Source organism: Dromaius novaehollandiae, chromosome 24, assembly GCF_036370855.1.
Source record: "Dromaius novaehollandiae isolate bDroNov1 chromosome 24, bDroNov1.hap1, whole genome shotgun sequence".
In the NCBI taxonomy this organism is placed as follows: Eukaryota; Metazoa; Chordata; class Aves; order Casuariiformes; family Dromaiidae; genus Dromaius; species Dromaius novaehollandiae.
In genome coordinates this window covers 7167021-7185980 of record NC_088121.1, presented here as the reverse complement: position 1 = coordinate 7185980, position 18960 = coordinate 7167021, and the positions used below count along the sequence as shown (strand labels likewise).

Here is an 18960-nt window from a genome sequence, read left to right as displayed (position 1 = left end):
TTTGTGTGCAAAGTGAGAAAGTGGATTCTTATGCTCTGCGTGGATTCTTTCAAACTTACACCAGATCCCACAACGAACAGATCCTGCAATAGTACCATAATCTTAGAGTGAATATATAGCTAAGGCTCAGGCACTCACATGGTACTAAGCTGCTTCTCATGGATGAGTAACTTTTCAAATAGGCCCATAACCTCTATTTTTACACTGGATGCTTGTTTTTGAAATTCTGAGTGCATCCAACACTGCTGATGCTATGAGAATTTCTGTGTCTCCTGTGATGCCTTACAGGTTTCTGATGTATAAATATATATTTTCCAGGTCACCTTCCTTTGATGTGTGGTAGCTACACAAGATGTAGCTACTGAAAAGAAAAAGTTGGGTGAATGTCTCTGAGTTACGTGGATTTACCGCTTGAAATCAGGAAGCTCAAAGCTGGTAAGTGAGCTCTTAAACATGGTTATAAAGCTCAGCTGTTGGTGTGATCTTTGTAAGATCTTACAATCTTGGTGACTTTATTTTTGCTGACAGCCTTTTATCAGCAGAGATTTATTTTTCCAGGTGGATATTTGTTTGTTTTTTAATATATTTTTTTTAATGGATGGGATCAGCAATTGGAGTAAGTGTCAGTTGAGCAAGACATACAAGTAGTAACTAGCTTCACGCTTCATTCAGGACACAGTCCTGATCAGTGTGCCTAGTAGATTCTCCTGCCAGGTTACTAACAAGGTGGCCAAATTTCAAGTTGGTGCATTGCATACTGAGGCTGGTACAGATTAGAGAAGACCCTAAGAAGCCTTAGAGATGGCAGTAAATAGTGTGATTGGAGGCGCAGATAGCAAGTAAACAGTGTGGTTGGAGGTCAGCTTTATAGTGAGCTAAATTAGAAAGAATAGTTTATCTATTTATATATGCTCTTGTATTCTCTTGTTCTGCATGTACCCTTTTGAACTTGGAGTGTGAGAATGTAGTCTCTGGGTAACCCTCTAAAGACTCATAGTGCAACTGCTGTTGTACCACAAATAAAGATGTACTGTGGCACAGAAGATAATACTAAAAATATTCTTCAAGTTTCTGGAATGTTTGCCTCAAATAATGTTCCCTCTGTACTTAGAGATTAAAAAGAATTCCTGAAAGAAAGATTGGCACACAAAGGTTTGGTCAAAGAGACTAGAACTGCTTAGTGAAAATCACAAGGTGCTTAGTTGTTATCATGATGGGTTCTGAATGAATACAGTTCTTCATTATTTAAAAAAGATGACGAGGTGGTGAGCACGTAAATGTAGTCCACTATTATTTGGAGGTGCAGTTCCCTTTTCTGGCTGTATGTTTTGCTTGTTTGCTTTTAAAGAACTTAGTTCAGCTGCTTCCAGGGCAAGTGTGATGCCAGCAAGGCCTTGAAGATCCAGTGTTGGATAGTAACTGATAATTTAGCAATCCAGGTACAAGGTTTTAATTTTTCTGGCTGGAAAGAGCAGGCAAGCTAGTGAGTTCCTGTTTGAAGGACACTTTTTCAGGGAAGAAGGGTGAACAGCTCTCCTGCGTCTGAATCTGGCAGAGCTGTGATTAATGCTGGGAGTAAAACTGTCCCTGTCAAGTTTGTCCTGACAGACAGTCCTTTTGGATTGTGCATTTTTACATGTGCTGTTTTCACTTTATCTCCACACCACGCTGCTCTTGCAAGAACTGCTTTTCCGGAGTGCTGTAAGGCTTCAGTTGAACCGTACTGTGGTTAAGATGTGTAAGTGGGAGCAAGATCCCAGGTTCTGATGCTGGCCTTGCGCTTTACTTAAGTATGCGTTTTTAGTCAAGATACCAAACTGCTCTCTAGTTTTTAGTTTAACTGTCTGTGTTTGGGCCTAGTCCTACTCATTTGTACCACAGGAGTGTTGTGTTGCTCCTGTGAAATGTCTGAATTTTCTCTTGCGCTTAGTCTGCACAGAGTAGCATGTTTTTCAGAGCTGGTCTGAGGCTCAGTGGCACACAGTTGGAAAGGGGAGGGGGCGATCACTGGTGTTTTTCTGGGAGTTAACATGTCAGGCTCTTGGCTTTACCAGAACAAGAGTGGGTGAGGCAGTTTGGTTCTGCAGACCTGTGGTGGGCTTTTTCCCATCAAAACTATATACAGGGACAAATTTTTGTCACCTCATTATGCTGTTACCTAAAATTTTGTGCCTCTGCCTGCAGATTGCTTACAAAGGCCTTGGAGTAACAATCATTGGATATGGTGAATCATCCTCCACGGTCAAAACACATATTTGCTGCTGCTGTGTCTGCAGAGAATTGTACTGCCCCTTACGTGCTTAATGCCTTTTAGTCAAAACCAAACTTGATACGTGGGCATCTAGTAGCAGCTAACTTTTAGGCAAGCTTGATAGTATTGGAAGATGATTCCCAAATGGATGGGCAGTTGATATGATAGATTTTTCTTTTATTTGGTAAAATCTTTAGAGAGCTGCACTACTCAGGGGACCTTTTTGCCTGTGCTTTCAGGGTGCAGAAACAATTGTTCTGTAGCTCCTATACACAGTCCTTGTCCTTTGGGTGACCCATCCATTTATCCAAAATGTAAACGCACATGAAAGCTGTTTACTTCTCTCATGGCCTTTTAGTACTTTTGAGTCAGACCAGAATAGGCCCGAGGTGCAAGGTTATTCTTATCCAGAGAGAACTGTTTGTGCTGGGCACATTGCTTGGGCAATAGTTTGTCAGTTACCAAAAAAACCCTTGTGGTACTGGAGTCCAATTGTATTAAGACAACATAGCTGTATAACAGGCCATTAATAGAACTGAAATAATGCAGTAGGCATGCATCTCTTATGTAACTGCATTTAGCTCCAAGTTTATTTTTATGTCTATACTAGAATATGCTGTAGTTCCACTGAGGAAAACAGCAGAAAGCTTTTTTTTCCCCCAATGTTTGTCAGTGGTTAATGAGTAACTTTTTTTTTTTTTTTTCTGGCAAGTTTCCTTTCATATGACTAACACTGCAGTCTATTGTATCTATGAGACGTGCAAACCCAGTCACAGTGCAAGGACCCAGCATTATGTATGACACATCTGGTGCTGGTTTTAACTCGCGTTCTCCCACTTCAGAAAATCTGACGATGGAAGAGCTAGGAAAGGAATACAATTCAGTCTTAGAGAAATTGGTCTGTAACCTCTATTAAGGAAACATTTTCTCAGCTAAGTAACTCCATGGTATTACTGAGACAGATGGATTTGCACTGTCACGATTCCTTTTTTAAGACTGTTAGAGTATTGGGCAGCTACCATAGACAGAAGCTAACCAAACTGTAATAAATTTGGACCGATATTACAAGTGGGGAAATGAAAGTGTTTTGGCCTTAGCCCCACTGTTGATAAAACTAAGTATCATAATGTGTACTGATTAAGGGTCTGCCATGAAGCCTGAATTTTATATAAGTCTGGACTGGAATCTTGGCATGGTCTGTTTTTTCCAGAGAGTAAGGCTCTGTGTTTCCTCTTCATAACAACTATGCTTTTAAGAATAGAGAAGCTGGGAGTATAGCCATCACTTTTCAAGACAAGTTTTTTTGTGTGTTTTTTTTATATATATATATATGGGTGTGTGTGTGTATGCATATACATATGCCCCCCCCCATGTTATTCTTTGTGAGAAACCAAGCTATGTAACTGGAGTTGAAACAACTGTTGCACTAGTAATATTGGGGGGAGGGGGTTGTTTTGTTTTTTTCCATCTTTGCAGCTGCCTGTAACCTGAAGAGAACTTGTTCCTAGAAACCTGCTTTTCATCCCCAGGTACCAGGAGTAAAATCATTGTGATATTAGCAAATGGAATATTCTACAAGGAAGAGAGACAGAGCAAGCAAGGTTATTCCTAGAGGAGTCATCATCTGGTGCATTGTATGATGTAGGAAACAGGTCAGTGCTGAATTCTGCCTACAGCTTTCTTCTGTGAGATTAAGCTATCGAAAGAGATATATATATAGATACAGATATATATGAGAGTGCGTAAATGAGTGTGCGTGCTTGCCTAGGATCCTAGAAAATCTTCTATTAATGAAAAAAAAGATATAAATGCAGTTGAGGAAATAGGATAGCAAATAGATCAAAATCTCATTGTTAAAGGAAATGTTATGGTTAGATTTCCATTTTGAGAAGCAGGACTTCTGACCACTTACCATTCTCACCACAAAAATATAAGCACTACACTTTTTCAATAAACAGAATTCACTACTTAAGTTGTTCAGATAGTGTCTAGTTGATTTATTGGAAGATTCTGTTCAAGAGCAGTAGGAGAGGAAGGATGTTGTCCACATCTTGTGTGCTGTTGACCTCGTTTCAGGAATATCTCATTTTGTATTTCCTGTTTCATTGCCTCTACTTAATTTGTTACCTAAACTCAGCCATTTTCAAATTGTTGTTTAGGGTTCAGTAATGACTGTAATGAAAACTGTTTCAGCTTGATCTTTGCGTAGTACATGTAGAATGTAATGCCTGTGCCAAAAAAGTTTAAAAGTTAGAAAGGCTTTTTTCCTGCCATTTCAGAAAACTGTTCATTGTCTTCTTCTTCCAAAGGTGGCAAACAGGCAGATGTTGTAGCTGCTCATCCCACCTGTACTGTTGGAGTGCCTGTTACCAGCTGAGGACTTCTTCCAGCAATTACATTTGGTTGCAAAGAACGAATGGGTGAGTGATGTGGATTTTTGCCTATTTCAGGGTCTTTATTATACATGTGTGCTTTTGCAGTACCAGCTTGTTTACCAGATTTCTCCTGCTGTTTCCTCGGCGAAAAGCAGTCCTAGTGGCCTTGTCACATTCTTGTTATCTATGAGCCTGTCATAGAGTGTAAAAAAAACCCAAAAAAACAAAAAAACAAAAAAACCTAAAATCCTGAAAGAACAAGTAAGGCCTAATGGTGAAAATATAATAGTAGTAGTTATTAATTACTTAAACAGGAGTTGTTTTAGTTAGTTAATGTATTTTTTTTTTTAATGTGGGCTAGTTTCCATCTTTGATCTCTCCAGATATAAATTTTATTTGCTGCGCTTGATTTGAATAATGGAGCAGAGGGATTGGATGCCAATTTTGCTGTTTGCTGCTTGTGATGACCTCTGTTGTCTAGAAAGCAAAACTTAGGATCTGTAATAAAAACTGAACTAGCTGCATGGAAGAGCATGGTGATCATGCAGTCTGAAGCAGCAAATGTCTAATTAATGCCTAAATTACCATTTATTGGAGGTGTGTTGTTTTACTCAAAGCACTGGAGAGCTTGGGTAGGTGACCTGTATTCTGTTGAGTTACTGCAGCACAAAAGCATTTCTTTATCATCGTTGCTGTTTGTTCATATGTGTAAGCAAGATGTCTGGATTTTAATCAATTAATTAATTGATTTAATTAAATAATTATAATTAAATAATAATTAATTTAATTTAAATTAATCTTTTCCTCCAGCATTTCAATAGCTTAGCATCTAGATTTCCCACTGTAAAATGACTTTGTGAAAATGAGACTATCTCAGACGCAGATATCTGAGTGTCCGGGTCAGAGAAATGCGGTTTAAGTGTGGGTTTGATCTACCCTGACAACCTAAATTCCAAGGGAATTGTGTATTTCAGACTTATGTGGTGAGAGAGCAGCTAGGCATCTGTTCTGCCACCCAAAGGTGCTTGTGGAACTTAGGAATAACTATTTCTGTATCCTTGACAGTTCTCTTTATTAATTGTTTTGTAAACAAGCGGGGTAGGCAGGATGGAGAGGATGGACTCAGTTTTTTATTTCACGTCTTCAGAGTCATGGTGAAATAACTCGTATGGACAGTGGTTATTTTACATTTCTTCAACAGCAGCTCTGGCAAGAAAAGGAAGTTGGTCTGGGTGGACAGAGAACATGTAGGACTATGTGGGTAAAAGCCAAGCAAACAGGCAGCAGCAGGGTTTTATTACAACACAGTGCAGCATGGATTATAGGGTTTTTAATACAACCTAAAGATCAATGCTTTATTTCCATCTTTATTAGCATTCTGTTGTTCTGAACAGGTAGAGATGAATGGTTACTTAGGAAAGGTATCATCAACTTCAGGTAAAATTTAGCAAATGAGCATGAAATAGCATTTTCTTGCATGAACTGTATTGGCCATGTTCTAAAAATAGTGTGTGGGGGGCAGAATCTGTCTTACTGTCTAATCAGTGAATATTCTCTCCCCCCACCCCATTTCTGAAATTTTGAAGTCTTCCACTTCTGTTATTACAGCATTCCCACCTCTTCCACTGAAATCAGGCTGAGGGTGACTGCCTTCATAATGCTCACAATCTGAAGAACTTTGCATAATTTGGTAAATGGAACGATTAGGTTGTCTTGTCTGCTTACAGCTCGTGTTCGAGTTCTCAAAAATTTGAGTGAAAGTTGGAGACTTCTTTTACTTATTCTCCACATCCTCTGAAAGCTATTTTTGAGTATGGCTCTTGGAATCTGAAAGTTACATTTACTCACTTAATGTTAGTAGTGCCAATAACAATAGGAAGTCCACAGTAAGAGTTCTGAAATGATATAAAAATAGTTGGGTTACAGTAACAAATAACATCATTTGAACTGCAAAAAAACCCCACAGCGTTCTAACTCAATTTGTTCTGGAATGCTAAACGAGACAAGATGCTTCTTGCAGCTCTGTCTGTAGATCTGTACCCCTTGTAATCAGTGGCGTGTGCGTGCACACAAGAGTAAAGCTTCACCATGTCTGCTGCGAGTAAGAAACTCTACTCGGGAGGAGCACAGGATCAGTCCTAGAATAGTAACATACCTGAAGAGTCTAAGCCAGTTACAGTCCATGGCACTGATGTCCTGCTAGGCTAGTGGGCTACAGTCTTTCAAAGTTTAAATAATGTCTTGTTTAGTCGTTATCACCAGTCAAAGAACAGGTTAAACTCTTTCCAAAAAGACTAAAAAAATAAGCAAATTAAGCCGTGATCTACTGTGGCTCCCCAAGTTCAGGTAACTCAAAGAGTATAGTGTCAAACTTTTTTCAGGTGTTTACAACTCAGCTCCTGCTTATTCAACTGCTGCAAAATTTAAGTATGCAGATCATTATCCTCTATCTTACCAGCTTTTTACAGCAATAAAAGAGAACTACAGGAGAGAGTAGCAGCAAGAAGGCCCTAATGGCTAAGTCCAATAGGACAGGCATGTTAAAGCACTGTTGAGCCAATACACTTGTCAAAGTCTACATTTTACTTAAAAATTATACAGAGAAATATACAAAAGTGATGTATTAAATCAGTTTCATTTGCATAATGGACCTTTATGGATTTTCATTTTCAGCTGCAGACCATATACACATCCACTGATAATCACATTTTCTCGTTACACAGTAAGCCTCTACCTTTCACATTACAGGAATTAAAAGTTGTTTTACTCTAGCCTTCAGTTTAAAAATATTCTTGTATGCCTTTAGGAAAGGATATGAAAAGGTAAACTAACTTGAAAGTAAAACTAGTGGACTTCTTATTTTGAGTCAAAAGTTTACAAAATAACAGTTCAAGAAAGTCTCCCGAAATCTGCAAAAGATCATTCAAGAGTTTTGGGAAAATCACGTGCTCATGCTTTAGCCTTGCACAGCAGATGCCATATTGCATGCAGGCATTCAGCACACTTGCTGAACCATCACCAGAGAGCAAACATTATACACAAGCAAAAAATTCATCTGCAGGCTATTCCCTCTGTTCATTACATATATATAATATATACATAAAACCCTTACAGTGCCATTAGTTTCCCTAGCTTTTGTGAATAAAGGTGTAATACACTCTTTCCTCGATCTCTAGCTTTGTTAAAGTTGATAAGACAAATACTGATTTGATATATAACATTTGAAGAAGCGTATTATTTTTGTTATTTCAAAAAGTTTAACTTTGAAGAGGTTTTCCTTAGGACAAATAATGCAGTGATACATAATTTTTTCCCCCCTTCCAGACATTTTCAGTCCAAGCCAATGCTAGCAGCTTTCCACAGTAACCAGCCAACTATATATACTTACTGAATCAGAACAGAGGGAAAGACTGAAGTTAAAGACTTCAGTTTCCAAGGTTGTTCACGTGAACTGTTCTCAAAACAACTTGGGAGCAGGGGCCTCCAGACGTGCAGACTTTGCAAAGTTTAAGTTCTGTATTCAGAACAGAATCAGCTTGTTTTCTAATACTTTGAAAATGTAATTGAATTAGTGAGCCCTCACTGCAATATTTAACAAAACAATACAATTCTTTTATTAAAAAGGAGGAGAAAATTTCAGTGGAACACTAGGTACACATGCATTTAACTGTACCACTAATTTGGAAAAAAAAAAAAACCAAACCAAACAGTGCACCTTTATCACAGTGTTGAACAGAGCTACAAACAGCTGCAATTAACTCAGTTTTTTTTCTTTTATCTACATTCCTGTACTGTGAAAAGGAGAGCGAGAGAGAAAGAATATGGATAGTTTCAGTTAGTGCAGTAAGACTCAGTATAGCTTCTTTGATATCTTTACACAGTAAACAGACTTCTATATATACCAACACCCTGGTCTGTACTTCCTTATTTACATCAAACACTGTTTTACATATATACAGGTTAGCAAAATACAGGGCTTCTCCCAGAACCAAATGCATTTTGACTATATCTTTGTTATATAACTAATGCTTAAAAAAAAAAAAAAAAAACCCCAAGAGCCCACCACACTTATTTTGTCACTCACAATGATTCAATTTAGTAAATACTAAAATTGTCTTTATTCCCCTTCCAGTGTTGTACTTTCTTTAGTTACAGAAAACCATCAGCTCCAGACTGGTACTTGCACTTCACTCGGGCAATAAGGAAGATGTTTCAAGAGTCCAGCTCTAATTGTTCTTGATTTTCACTGAGTCTTAACATAAGCTGTTGTTCATAATAAAGGCTCTTTGCATAGTTTATTTCTTGAGATAGCTTTACTGCAAGAACTTCAGATTTCACATGGACCTGCAAAAAAAAAGTTTGTTAATGTAGCACTACTGTTGTCTAAAGTAGAATATAATTTTCATTACTCCATTAATTGAAAGGGTTGGATGGGCTATGTTTGAAGTCCTCTGTAACAAATAGAAGTGTTTAGTGGTGATTTCTTTCCTCCTCAGTGCTGAGGCTGAAGTACGGAAGAAGTGAGAGTGTGATGCAGGTAACTATAAATTAGGTATTTTAGGAAGAGAGCAGAAACATCCTGCAATATTTGAAGTTACTTCCTTTGCTTCCCTTCCTACCTTTCATCTGGCTTGTCTGTTTGGAATGAAAACTGACTTGGGTCAGGGGTGAGCTTGTAAACTTGTCTGTAAAATAGACCCCCGAGCAACTACTGTAGCGAAGGAAAAAAACTGTGATAGGTTGAGCAGTGAGAGCTCTGATCGACTTTATATGCGTGACATAAGGAGTCTTTTCAGTCAGATATTCTACAGCAAAAAGTGTTATGTATGTGAGGAGAATGGAAAGTTATAAGTAATAAGGCATAAAAGTAATAAGTATAAGGCAAAGTACTTAAATTCAGTGTATGTATTGTAAAATTAAAAAGCCCTTTTCAGGTAAAGAAATATTTTTCCTATTTTAACTTCTGCCTTCAGGAAGATTATAGATTTTTTTCCTTCAGCTTTCTTATGAGTTTAAGGAATAAGTTCTCCTGTCACCTCAGTCTTTCTAGCAGCAGCTATTTACACTGTTGGGAGAACAAAGTTTTCATTGTTGTGCAGCACAGGAAACCAAATACTAATGACTACAAACACTTTTAGAACTAAGGGGGCTAAAAAAAAAACCCTGCATGAATAAAGCCATAGGTGCTAGATCTTTACCATTGGTTTTTGTTGCGATGGGCCGGGCATTGCTACACCACTGCTTGTATTAACAGCTTTCTTCGTCAACTGTACATACACTTTCCCATGATCTTTTGAAACGAGGCAGTGGTAGAGATCATCATACTTGACTTCTAGGAAGATGGCTTCACGGTCTGCGTAGTCACCACTTTTCAGGAAATAAACAGCTTTAGATGAAATGATAACGCAGTAGCTGTCTATGTTCTCCACTGCTATGAAGCTGGGGAAGAGGGAGAAAAACATCATATAAAGATTAAAAAACTGTAACAAATGTCTTAACCTGTTTTGTTTCAGGTGACCTTTAGAAGTTTTTCTGAAAAGTTAATGGCATTATATGTACAATTCATTTGTATTTACTCTATAAACTGTTATAAAAAGAGAGCTGATGAGTACCCCCTCACCCAGTTTAAAAAAAAAAAAGTACACTGTAAATCAAGTATGAGCACTAAATGTCTGGCTTCTAGCTTTGGACATAAAAAGGGTATATAAAAGCATTCTTTAACATGGCTTAGAAAGAGTAATTTCCTTGCATTTGAACACTGCAGGCCCTAATATTGTAGCTTAATTGTAACTTCGGTTCCATTGCTGATTATGTGAATGGTATGCAGATATTTATGACTACAGCATTATCCTTCTAAAATACATTTTATATATATATATACACGTGTATATATATATATATATATATATATATACACACACACACACACACACAAACATACATATACCTACTGTGTTTCATTTTGCCACATACCTCCCTTCCCTTTAAAAGCAAAGAACAAGTTTAACCTGCTGCCTGGATCAGTAGCTAGAAAAGAGAAATTAGCTGTTTAACATGGTGGGTGAAAGGTTAAGCAGCAAGCAGATTTCCCTAGAGAGATTAGTCTGAGTGATGAATAGGGGAGGTAGAAAGGGTGAATTAAGAAGACTGAGAATTATGATGTCCAAAAAGGTTGATGTATAAAAATAGCAGTAAGGAATGCAAAAGTGAAATAGATATTTTACACACAAACACTTCTGCCCCACTTCCGATTTCTACTAAAATGAATCTCATTAGTGGATTTTTTAAATACTGAAATTCAGACCATTAAGTTTGGGTTTATAACTCAGAAAGAGTGCTAAATGGAATAATTATGCTCTGTCAACAGTCCACAAGGGTATAAGCATATCTGTAAGAATAAGATTCTCCTGCTCTCAGGTAGGTTCAAATTTACTGTTTTCTGAACTGTTGCGTTTACAAGTCTGTCCACTGTTGCACTAATGTGTTGTGCAAAATACTCCTCCAGTTACCAATACCGAGTTACCAATTCCAAAACTAGTCAGCTCTTTCATTTAAGTAACACTTTGCACAAATGACTCCGAGCTACATCTGAACATCCTTAGCAATAAACGGAATTTTTATAATCAAAAACATTTCAAAAGGTCATATAATTTCTTATGAAAACTTTATGACAGAATAATTCCAGTAATTTTCTGTTAATAGTTTTCTGAAAGATGTTATTTTGCAGTGAGCTTGTCCTTTTTCTGCCGTGTACTTCCTCGTGACATCACCTTACAAATGCTCTTGCTTCTACTTGAAAAAGGCATACACACACATCCAAGATAACAACTAAAACTTTCATTTAAGTGCTGAGAAGAGCACAGATATTCAACAAAAGCCGTATAATGTTGTACTTCACCCTGCTCTAATCTTGGATGAAAATGCATAATATGGAATTGAACTGGAGGAACAGGTAGTGAAGTGTGTTCTTTATGTCAAAGAAAATGGACAAAAATTTAAATTTCAGCATAAAAAAACCTGGGTGAAAGACATTAACACAGTTATTGAAAAAAAGCAATTCTCTCTGTTTTCCTTCAGAGTTCCAATGTTCAAGTAAGGTTTCTGAAATTAATCAATTAGGATGAAGAGTTGCATTTTTTAAGAGATGTCATACAAGTCTTCATTTTAAAACACAGCAGCATTATGGCCTGCAGATCTGTCCCTCTCCTTAGAGCACACAGATAAGAAAACAAGTACAGTATTTTACAAAGATAGGTCTGCTAATGTGGTGGTGGATTTTGGCCTTGACTCAGGTCGGAGACTTCCACTAGAAACAGGACCAGAGGGAACCTGCTGGCACACTGGCCACCTTCACTTCTTCCAGCAAGGAAAGAACATTAAAAGAAGGTAATTTTTCACAAATTCTTAATACAGTATCACTGTTTTATGCAATTGTCACAACAATGTTAAGAAATTCTAGAGGGTTTTGTATACCTTCAGAAGGAGAACAGCTGTTTTCCTGATATATGGTAGTGCAGTCTTAAGGCCCTCCTCTTCATGGATGCAAAGCACCAAAAGCTATTCTAAGTTCAGTGGAAACAATGGGGAAATCGGACCACAGTTGGTTGGTTTGTGTGTGTGCGCGTGCGTGTGTGTGTGTTTTTTGTTTTCTTTTCTTTTTTATGAAGATCAGATTGTATCTCTAATTTTTCATACAAGGTTGTCACTGGTGTCATGTGTGCATTTTGAGAAATGGAAACAGAAGACAACGATTTTATGGTGAAGCATAGAAACATTAGCTAATTTGTAATTCAGGCTCTACATTTTGTTCTAAGTTTGAGTCATGCATCATTACCCATTCTCTCTTGCCAAATCTTATTTCTCTGTGCCTAGTTCTCAAAAACACATATTTAACCTTTTAAGATACTACTTTAAGATATTTAGGTTTTTTTAAAACAAATCCATACTTTTGTACTATTAAAAATCTCAAATTAATAAAAGAAAATGAAAAATTAAATGAAACATGATCCAGTAGAACAAAGCAGAAGCAACCAGATCTCTGGAGAGTTTGTGGGTTTTTAACAACATCAGGAAGTAATTACACAATATTTTCCAGAAGTGAAACAGTGAGCCTAACTGGAAAAAAATGTGGAAACATTTAGTTAGAACAGTAGAGCAAGGTATTAAACCCCTTTTATGGATTTAACTCTGAAGGAAAATATGCAAATAATCAGGTCTTTAAATGTGTTTTTGATTATGATACTAGGATAAAAGTCAGAGGCATAATTTTGTACTTATTTTCCATGACAAGAAACACTGTTTTCTTGTTGAATGATGTTCCTAATGGTGAAAGTCATAGTAAATGAACAGTCTGACTCTTAATGACAAGAGCCCACAGATTTGCTTACAAGGTACACTTGTGAAAAGCTGATGCTAAAATTTTTGTCACACATTGGCCTCTTCCAATTTTTCCCACTTACAGTCAGACTGTATCCACACAATAGCATGAAGTCTCTCAGATGAAAATAGGACAGGAAGGGTGTAAGACCGTGGGACTGCAAGGAGGTGGCACAATACAAACTCTTCCTTACAGGTTGCTGAAGGTAAGATCCAAACTGGCACAAGCCTTTCAGTGCCTGATTATTGCCATTGGTGGAATTAAAATAGCCTGCTGAGTTTGTACATCCCTCTTCAGAGCTTCACCATCGTGTTTCACTTTTTTTTTTTTTTTTTTGGGGGGGGGGGGGGGAACACTGAAAACAATTTCAACTACTTTGCCTTGGAAGATGCTCTGAGGGATGACAAATCCAAAACACAGCATCTTACCCTCTCCACTGAAAACAGCTGTTTGGGTAACAGTGGTACAGAGAGACCAGTATAAATAATGAATTATGCCTTAAGACCCTAATCTAACAAACTAACATGTCCTGTAGAAACATACAGATACTTTCCTGGGTATCAACTCCATACACATTTTTTCCTACTCTAAAACTGACCACTTACTACATTATATGCTGTTTTCACTTACTTGCATGCACATTTAACCAAGGCATTCAAGCATAGACGCTCCATCAGTTTTGCACATATGACCCATTCAAGTTAATCAGTACTGACTCTTCTGCTCTCCTCCCTCTGTGGCCCCCCCCCCCCCCGAAAGTTAAATATATTTGCAGGTTACTTCAGTCTTTAAGTGTGAACAACCTTAGCTCAGGAACAGCATGTACCACAGACACCCAGGTTAGCTTCTCTCATATTTAAACCAGGGCCACTTCAGAGTGCACAAATAAGTGATCAGTGCTTGTTTGCGTATTGTTCCCATGGAGCAACTACCAACTTTCTTAGGCCTTCAACTGTGAGAAATAGTGAGAAGGCAGCAGAGAGAGATAACTGAAGAGATGCTAGTTGTACCTGTACATTAATGCATTAAAAGAGGAAAGAGTATGAGTCCTATCAACAGGTACTTGTTTTATCAAAGCACAGTGAGGGCAAGACATACTAACCATGTTAAATGGATTGAGATTTCTTCTTCTGTAAAGACAGAGTGGGGGCTGGGCTCAAAGTGTAGGAGTTAGAAACCAAAGCTCTGAGTCTTCCACGGACAGCCTGCCTTGCAGTTAGAGACAAGTGACCTACAGGGGCCCTGTGCCACCTGCGATTGTGTTTGCTGTATAGTCAGTGGATAAGCCATGGTAGAAGTCATCAGGTGCTCATGCTGTGCTGCTAATCAGCATCAAGAGTAAACAAATGAAGGGGTGTGTGTGGGGGTGTGTGTGTGTGTGTGTGTGTGTGTGTGTGTGTGTGTGTGTGTGTGTGTGTGTGTAAAATCAGTCTCTCTTTCCCCAAAACACAAAGATAACACAGTAGCTGCTTAGTAATTGTGTAAGTCAGTACTTACAACTCATCTTGGATGTTGTCAGTCAGTTTAAACAGCTGTTCTTGTCCTTCTGCTTGACTTTCTGAATAGCGAGGCAAGAGTCCTTGAGGTCCTCTACAGCAGCGTGGCTTTCTCACTCTCTCAGCTTGTGTCCTACATACAAAATAGATGCAAAAAAAATTACTTACTGCAACAGTAGTGTTTTTCCTTCCATTTAAACCTGTCAGCACACAAAATTGTATTTATTCGGAAATACAAAGTGTGACTGCTTTTAAACTACAAGGTCTTCATTAATACTCACTGCATATGGATTGTGTAATAGGAAGACATGACATTCTCAGTTTTATTCTGCAGTTAGGAGGCAGTATGGTAAATAAGCATGAAAAAGCATTCAGATATATGCGTTAGTAGAGTTCTGTTGATCTGACTGTTTCTTCTTGCTTCTTTACAGAAAGTGGAGTATACTGACCTAGATAGAGCTCACACTGATGGACAGAGTGTCATTAGGTTGAAAATTAAGAGGCTACGGACATAGGAAGGCTCAGTCAAGTTTAAGACAAAAAAAAAATCCACAGTCAGAGCCTCCATAGCAGGTTTAACATACTTTACCTTTCTTGAGCACATATAAAAACAAGCAAACAAACAACAACCCCTAGAACCCCAACGTACACATGGCCTAAGAGACATCAGAGGTTGATACTGGCCATAGTGCTAAAGAACTGCAGGCTAGGTTCCTCCCTTAGCAGTATTTTGTTAAAAAACAATATTCTGAATTCCTTTAAGCCTTTGGAACGCCCTACCCCTGAAGAATTGTGTTACAGGCTGCCTAGCCCTGCTTTATCCTCTGCCCTTTCCCAATAGCATCACTCTGAGACTGCTGCATGCTTTTTCATATCTCTTTCAGGCTATTCCTATCGTTAATTTTTCAAACAAAATGCACCATTTCTGATTAGCACACTCTACTTCCTATCTTGATGCTTGTAAAGACCCTGTACAATGAACTTGCTTTTATCCTTTTTGATCAAAAGGGTGGGGAAAAAAAAATCTATGTAACAACACATTTTCTTTTTAAGCTGCTTGGCAATAGCACACTAGAGTACTTGCCTTCTAAGCTTTGCTTTCTGCAGATGTTTTCTCTGGAGCCTTGTTTCTGTGGTACCTTTCCCCTTCAGCAGTCCTGTGTGAGACTTGCAACAAATGTACCCTTTTAAAATTTGTTTTCCTTTGAGTCTTCCACATCCCTGCCTTCTAATCATGACAGACTTCTTTTGCCCCTTCCCTTCTTGGCTGCAGTAAACATTGTTTGAAGACAGTATTTTACATGTCATTCATGACTTACTTAAATTTGTCTTCAACTGCTCTCTTATTGAGTGACTGAACTCGGTGTGTTTTGACTATCATTGATCTGTTTTGTATCAACAACGCATTGTGCAAACAAGGTATAGAAGCCAAAGATACTGGCTTTACAGCACAGCAGACAAAAACATCAACTGATTTATAGGGATCATATATTATGACTATCTGATAAGTTTGTTCATGAGATTATTATATCAGTGACCTGTTTAACTAAAGTTACAGTGGCTCAGAAGAAGCACTTACACTGATCCTTTTTGGAAAGAAACTTAGGACAGACAGACAGCTGTTGACTTCAGTGACTGCACTTCAGCTGAACTATGGTTATACTAAAAGTCAGTTTGTCGGCAACGAGGGTGAAATGAAAAGTGGAAATTCTCCAAATAAAAGAATGTGAGACAGCAGGGGCGTAAGAAACCATAACAAACATAATCATTAATATTGCCAGTAAAATATAATCAGTCAAATTTTCAGTTTTACCTCTGTTGACAGTTTTTCTTACTGCTTTTAACATTATCTAGTGTAAGATCAAAACAATGAGACCAAAAAAAAATACATGACCACATAAAATTCCAAGCTGGCATAAGCTTATTTTGGTAGTTTCCAGTTTTTATCATATATACATACATAAACCCACACACACCTATTCCTTAACCAGAACTACTTTGTCCTATTGAATACTATGCTATATTTTTGTGTGTGTATATATATATACACACACACACACACACACACACACACTATGCTATATCAAGTAGTCTGTGTGCTACTGTAACATTTTGCTCGGATTAAGCATCATGTGCCTCCCACTGACCACAAAACGACCGTGTCATATTTTGGGTATTTCAACAGAAATACAGTTATGTTTGCTGAGGAGTACGCGGAGTATGTCTGAGGCATATGGAACCACGGTCTCAGAAACACCAATGCAGTCTTCCTTTACAAAGTGCTTCAAGCCACTGTGTTTGGACACCTCTTAAAAAGGGGGGCCGTTAATTCTTATACTAGAGAAGAGACTATTATTTCCCTTGTTTTTAGGCAGCACAGCTGTAAGCAAGCTGTTCAGAAAGTTACCTTTTCCTCCTGCGGTCAACCTCTGCTCTCTTCCTCTCCATTACCTTTTAAGAGCTTTACAAAATAAACCAGTTTTTTGAACGTTAAGAAGGGACAAGCTCTTTTTTCCCTCATCTTCTCCCTCAGATTGTTGCCAAGAGATCCTCATTTAGCCATTTAACAGATAGTAATCGTTTTCAGCTTTGCTTTGACTGTCCTGCTATACAATTTTGGGTTTTGGTAAGACATGCATTAATTAGTTACGGTGTTACACATACTAGCTGAAAAAGGCTATTCAGATTTGCTGCATAGAGGTATTCTTCCATTAGTAGCATTCATCTGAATCAGAGCAGTCGAAACACTAAGTAAAAAGATGGCTTTCACAACCTATATATGATTTAAAATTATTCCACTGAGTAACAACTGTATGTAGGGGTTAGAACTTAAGTTCTGCATCCATCTCTGTTATTGTCTAGTATTAAAACTTTGGAGCAAAACGCCTCTTCTGTCCCTTAGATTTTCTAGGTACAGGCGAGGTTCTGCTGTACCTGGCACTGTTGCACAACAGTATTGTTATATTTATGAACCTTTCTTACAAAGTAGTAACAAAAGCAAGCATTTGTCTTCATGAAATGTGAAATGTTAAAAGAAAGTTCCAGAGAAATTAAAAGGTTCCAACCGGTGTTATATTCAGATCTTGCTGCTTTTCTTACTTCCCTCCTTTTAAAAGCATCATAACTGCAAAATCTCGCTTATCCCAGAAGCCTCCACTAGCCGTTAAACTTCTCTACAGCACGTGTAGCTTATATCAACAAGTTTAAACAGCAACTGAAGTTTAATGTACAGCTTCTAACTAGCTACAGAAGCTACAGGCCAATCATTAGCTTTTCACTTGAACACTTTTTTTTTTTTACTATGCATTCAGGAAAGTTAGATAATGAAGCATTTAACCATTCATACTGGAACGAGCAACAACACTGCATAATGGTTTTTATACTAATAAGCTTTCAGATAAGCATTCAACTATGCTATTTAATCTGTAGCACCATAAGAAGAGGCATCTGAAGCACAGCAAGCAAGACTACTGCAAAAAATGAGGAAAGAATAGGGCTTTTAATCAGACCTATTTTGTAGAAACCAGGACATCAGAGAACACTGGTTTCTAATGTCTGGCTTAGAAGCAGGTCAGAGAGACTAAACAAGAGTACTAGGCACCACAATGGATTTCTGGAAGAGTTGGCAATTTGTGAACTATGGGTTTTTCTTTTCTTTTTTAAATAAAACACAGAAGTTAGTATGGTGCTTACTGTCCCCATCTCTCCTATGTGCCAAAACATTCAACCTAGTGATAAAAGGTAATTCTCACCTTGGCAATAAGAAGGTCAGCTGCTTTTCAATAAAGTGCCACTAATGCTAGCATGAATTGCATTGATCCTCTTAGTCCATCAGCTCTTGGCAAACTGGTCTGTTTGGTCTGGACAGCTAACAACATTCCACACTACTTGATTTTTTTTTTTTTTTAATCTACAAATTTGTTCTACTGTCTCAGGTTACATTCTGTAAATAATAAGCAACACTGATGAAATGCAAAAAGCTGAAAATTTGTAAAACAGAATGAACGGTGGTGTGCCCACATCTGTGTTACGTTAAACATGCACTCCACAGATTTGCTGATTCTTTTTTAATAAGCACACAAAGACAACACAAGACAGAAATGCCCTCATGTCTACTAGTCACAGCAGGGAAGAGTGCTGCTGAATGGAGACACAAAGAGATTAGAAATGGTGTCAGAAGGTTGAGGCGTACAGTACAGTTCTTCACTGTTCAAACAAAGATGAACACTGGAGAATCTTATTTCAGATGGCTGTATGCACATTAAAAACTGAAATTATTATAACAGTGTTAATTGGCAGGCTTTTGCTTAACAGTTCATGGAATTCACGTTGACCAGTTTTAAGTTAAAAGCTTTGTGATCAAACAGATCACTGACCCAGTGATGTAAGGAAGGTGTTCGGGTATGTACTGGTGATAATTATTTACCAGTTTAGAAAAAAAGCTCTACAACAAAAGATGTC

General features: G+C 37.9%; 1 protein-coding gene and 1 long non-coding RNA gene across 6 annotated transcripts in view; one reads left to right on the top strand and one right to left on the bottom strand.

Annotated features, from left to right (window-relative positions):
* Positions 1 to 338: 338 nt before the first annotated feature.
* LOC135330742 (uncharacterized) lies at positions 339 to 4883 on the top strand. 2 transcript variants are annotated; one of them, XR_010392849.1, is made up of 3 exons: positions 339 to 435; positions 3781 to 3903; positions 4561 to 4883. It is a non-coding gene; the product is annotated as an uncharacterized LOC135330742 (long non-coding RNA). The 2 variants fall into 2 exon arrangements; XR_010392848.1 differs by lacking the exon at positions 339 to 435 and adding an exon at positions 3030 to 3149.
* A 2305-nt stretch (positions 4884 to 7188) lies between these two features.
* VPS13D (vacuolar protein sorting 13 homolog D) overlaps positions 7189 to 18960 on the bottom strand; it is a 119376-nt gene continuing 107604 nt past the window's right edge. For all 4 annotated transcript variants that reach the window (XM_064525624.1, XM_064525625.1, XM_064525623.1 and 1 more), the window contains 3 exons: positions 14501 to 14632; positions 9825 to 10065; positions 7189 to 8970 (listed from right to left, as the gene is read on the bottom strand). In XM_064525624.1, coding sequence (XP_064381694.1) covers positions 8839 to 8970; positions 9825 to 10065; positions 14501 to 14632 — 505 coding nt within the window. In that variant the 3' untranslated portion in view covers positions 7189 to 8838. The remainder of the gene's footprint in view (positions 8971 to 9824; positions 10066 to 14500; positions 14633 to 18960) is intronic.